We start from the raw sequence: 4,928 nt of genomic DNA on the forward strand, positions 1-4,928 counted from the left end.
TGGATTAAAGATCTCCACATTAAACCTGATACACTGGAATTATTAGATGAGAAAGTAGGGAAAACCTTAGAACACATAGGCACAGGAGAAAATTTCCTAAACAAAACACCAATGGCTCAAGCTCTAAGGTCAAAGATTAACAAATGGGACTTAATGAGATTGCAAAGTTTCTGTAAGGCTAAGGACATCGTCAAGAAAACAAAACGGCAACCAACAGAATGGGAAAAGATCTTTACCAACACCACATCAGATAGAGGCCTAATATCTAAGGTGTACAAGGAACTCAAAAAGCTCGACACCAGAGAATCAAATAACCCTATTAAAAAATGGGGTACAGAGCTAAACAAATCTTTTTCAGTTGAGGAACTCCGAATGGCCGAAAAACATCTGAGGAAGTGCTCGACATCCTTAGCCATCAGGGAAATGCAAATCAAAACAACCCTAAGATTCCACCTCACTCCAGTCAGATTGGCCAAGATCCAAAACTCAGATGACAGCAGATGCTGGCGAGGCTGCGGAGAAATAGGAACACTTCTCCACTGTTGGTGGGGTTGCAAGCTAATACAACCACTCTGGAAATCGGTCTGGCGATACCTCAGAAAATTGGATATAGTACTACCTGAAGACCCAGCTATTCCACTTCTGGGCATATACCCCAGAGACACTTTAATACACAACAAAGGTATATGCACCACAATGTTCATAGCGGCTCTATTTATAATAGCCAGAAGCTGGAAGGAACCCAGATGTCCTTCAGAAGACGAATGGATACAAAAATTGTGGTACATATATACAATGGAATACTACTCAGCCACCAGAAACAATGACTTAACCAAATTCTTAAGAAAATGGCTGCATCTAGAGAAGATCATCGTGAGTGAGATAACCCAGTCACAAAAGAACAGACATAATATGTAGTCACTGATAGTGGGATGCTAACCCCAGAGGCTTGCACTCCCCCAGAAACAACTCACAGACTGTATGAAGTCCAAGAAATAAAGAAAACAAAAACTATACATATATTCACAAAACAAGAAGACTTTGACTATTTCCATGTTGCGTTTTGTTTTGCATGTACTTTACGCTTATTGCAACTAGTATGTTTTCAATGCATACTGTCAAGCCCTTGAAAAAAATCAAGTACCGACTAAAAAACATATTCACATGGTTTTATGTAAAATTTATTTTAATGTCTGAAAAAACAGTACTGACAAAAATGTATAATTTTAAGCAAAAAATATTTAAAATCTTTACATCTATCTTTGTTTTGAAAAATAAAATCGTTTAAAAAAAAAAAAAAGAAAATACTAGGTCAGGGATTATGCATCAGAAAAATTATTACAATAGAATTTTTTTGCTTAGAAAAATACAAGCATATGTGCTAGTTTTGCTTGTTTTAACAATGTTAGCAGAGAAAAATGAACTCCATTTCTTATCGATAGAATTGTTTTGAGACTAATATTCATGAAATAAAATGCAGCTACATCATTTATCATAGAAGCAACCAGAGAGAGAAAGAGATCAACACAGAATCAAACTTGAGATGAAGGAACATAGATACTAAAGGTACTTTACCAGTGTAATTCTGTGCCATTTTGGATATGTTAAATTCATATTTTCTTATACATATATGCCTGTTCAAACAGAAAAATTTAAATAAACAGTAAATGGACCATGAAGCTCCTATTAAAAAAAAAAAAAAAAAAAAAAAAAAAAGAATGGGATATAAGATTGCAGGAGAGAAAACCAAACAGCTATCCAAGAATTCGGATAAGTGGCCCCAATGATTCATTCTGGGGTATCAGAGGAAGGTTTAGAAGTGTCAGGAGTACTGGAGGGGAGCATTTGCCAGCAGGGGAAGGTTTCGGAGTGCCTAGCCTTTGAGCTAGTCATGGCATGTCAAAAATTAACTGATGTGTGGTATGTGTGTGTGTATGCCTCTTTCATTCATGAATTCAGATCGGTCCTGGGTAGGTGCCTCCATGCAACCTACTAGGGGTCAACATGGCTTAGACAAAGTTCCCTCTACACGTATGTCCCTTGTATCCCTGGTAACTCTCTTCAGGGCATTTATCATGAAAGGGTGTTGGGTTTTATTAGCAGCCCTTTCTGAATGCAGTGAAATGATTATGTGTTTTTGCATTCCAGTTTACTTATATGGTAGATTATATTTATTGATTCACATATCTTGAAACATCCCAGTGTCTAGGTAAAACTTACTTGATTATAGTGTATAATATTTTAGATGTTTTCTTGAATTTGGTTTGTAAGAATATTATTGTAATAGAATTATTGGATCTATAGAGTACCTATAATTCTCTTTTTTTCATTTGGCATATCATATTCTTTTTGTTGGTTCTTTATGTGGTTTTGAAATCAGGCTAGTAGTGACTTCATAAAATGACTTAAAAATGTTTGTTTTGTTTCTATTTTTAGAAAATGTTCTATGTTCTGACAGTTTGGTAGAATTCTGCAATGGATCCATCTGGCCCTGAACTTTTCTGGCTGGGAGACTTTTAATTACTGTTATTGTCTCACTAGGGGTTATGGGTCTATTTAAATTGCTTATTTTATCTTGGTTTAACTTTGGTGAATTGTATATATCAAGAAATCCACCCATTTCCTTTAGGCTTTTCCATTTGATGGAACACAGGTCTTTAAAATATATCATTATGGTTCTCTTCATTTTTTGTTTATTTTTACTGTGCCTCTTTCAAAACTAATTTTAGTAAGGTGAAACTTTTCTCTCCATATTTTAGTTCAGTTGTCTAATGGTTTGCTAATCTTGTTCATTTCTTTCAAGAAGAAACTCTACCTTTCATTGATTCTTTGAACTTTTATTGTTGCAATTGTTTCTTTCTCTCATTGATTTCTGTCCTGAGCATGATTATATCTTGTAAAGTACTTTCTTTTTGTTCTTATTTCTTCATGTTGTTCTAGAGTTTTTAGGTGGGTTTCTCATTTACATGAGAACTTTTCTGGTATTTTTTTTTCTTTTGATTTAGGCATTTAGTGCTATAAACTTTCCTCTAAATAGCTTTCATTGTGTCCCATAGGCTTGGGTATATTGTGTTTTCATTTTCATTCAATCCTAAAGTTTTAAATTTCTATCTTGATTTCTGTGATAATATAGTTTTTATTTGCTACTGAGTTGCTTGTCTCCATGAGTCTGTAGGCTTTCTGCTCTTTTTCTCTTGCTGTGGATATTCAGGTTTAATCTGTAGTCCTCAGATAGGATGCACGGTGTTATTTCAATTTTCTTGTATTTGTTGAGACTTGCTTTGTGTCCAAGTATGTGGTCAGTTTTGGAGAATGTTCCATGAGGTGCTGAGAAAAAGGTGTGTTATTTTATATTTGAGTGAAATTTTCTGTAGATGTCAGCTAGGACTGATTTATAATTTTATTTAACTCTAATATATCACTGGGTAGCTTTTGTCTGCATGACATGTCTTTTGGTGAGAATGGGACTTTGAAGTATCTACTACAATGTAAGCTTCAATATGCATTTTTAGCCGCAGCAGTTTTTCTTTCATGAACTTGTGTGCCACTGTGTTTGATGCATAGATATTAGAATTGCAATTTCTTTGGGTGGATTTTTTTCCTTTATCTCTCCTGATTAGTTTTGGTTAGAAGTCTATTTTTCTTGACATTAAAATGTCTTTTTTTTCTTTTTTTTAAAATTTATTTTACAAAACAAAGATAAAAGGAAATTTTTTTAAAACATTTTTGCATAAATGTATACATTTTTGTCAGTGCTTGGCTTTTTTTTTTTTTTTTTTTTTTTTTTTAACAGATTTGGTTCATTTATTTTGTCTTTTATAAAAATCCTTATGTAGTAGCCACAGCTGGAGCCTGGGTCCTCTGAACAGAGACTCTGGTGTGGGTTTTCACAAGATGATCAGTGAATTCCTGATAAGGAGACTTGGTGAACACAGTTTCTTTCCAGAGGTCAGGGGTCAAGTAGCTGTACGTTTTTGAGATGGCATCAAAGGTGGCCTTGGCAAAGTTGCCCAGGGTTGCAGTGCAGCCTCTGGCTGAAGTGTAGCAGTCATCTATACCGGCCATCATCAGAAGCTTCTTGGGCACAGGAGCAGAGACAATGCCAGTGCCTCTGGGGGCAGGAATGAGATGCACCAGCACAGAGCCACAGCGGCCTGTCACCTTGCATGGGACAGTGTGGGGCTTGCCAATCTTGTTCCCCCAGTAGCCTCTCCTCACAGGGACAATGGAAAGCTTGGCCAGGATAATGGCCCCTCGAATGGCAGTGGCAACCTCCTTGGAGCACTTAACACCAAGACCAACGTGACCATTGTAGTCCCCAATAGCGACGAAAGCCTTGAACCTGGTCCGCTGGCCAGCCCGGGTCTGCTTCTGCACTGGCATGATTTTCAGAACCTCATCCTTTAGAGATGCACCCAGGAAAAAGTCGATAATCTCAGACTCTTTAATGGGCAGGGAGAACAGGTAGATCTCCTCCAAAGACTTGATCTTCATGTCCTTAACCAGGCGGCCCAGCTTGGTGACGGGGATCCACTCCTTGTCTTCAGCTTTACCTCCACGAGCCCCGCGGCCTCGACCACGGCCTCGGCCTCCACCAGGACCGCGGCCCCTAAGACCGCTGCCGAATCCTCCGCGGAAGCCACCGCGGCCTCCTAAGCCTGGGCCCCCGGGTCCTCCGGGCCCTCCCACTGCACCGGCGTCATCCGCCATTTGGTGTTTTCCCGAAGAAGAAGAAGCTCTTTTTTTTTTTAATATTTGATACTCTGTATTAAGGTCTTACTAGTTAAAATGAGCAAAAAGTACATGTAAAACAGGATGTAACCCGGAATTAGTGAATGTTTTCTTGATGTGTAAGGATTGAGCATAATATCGTTTTTGATTCTTTGTTTTGTTTTCTTTTTTTCTTGAACTTCACACAGTCTTCCAGT

The 4,928-nt window shown here is 37.8% G+C and overlaps 1 protein-coding gene across 1 annotated transcript; it reads right to left on the reverse strand.

The window, feature by feature from the left end:
* Positions 1-3,828: 3,828 nt before the first annotated feature.
* On the reverse strand, positions 3,829-4,710 carry LOC308429488 (small ribosomal subunit protein uS5-like; the record flags this gene model as incomplete). Its single annotated transcript, XM_080928342.1, has 1 exon — positions 3,829-4,710. The coding sequence occupies one exon, from the start codon at positions 4,708-4,710 to the stop codon at positions 3,829-3,831; it is 882 nt and encodes a 293-aa protein (XP_080784468.1).
* Positions 4,711-4,928: the final 218 nt, after the last annotated feature.

This window comes from Micromys minutus (genome assembly GCF_963924665.1).
Source record: "Micromys minutus genome assembly, chromosome: 14".
Classification (NCBI taxonomy): Eukaryota; Metazoa; Chordata; class Mammalia; order Rodentia; family Muridae; genus Micromys; species Micromys minutus.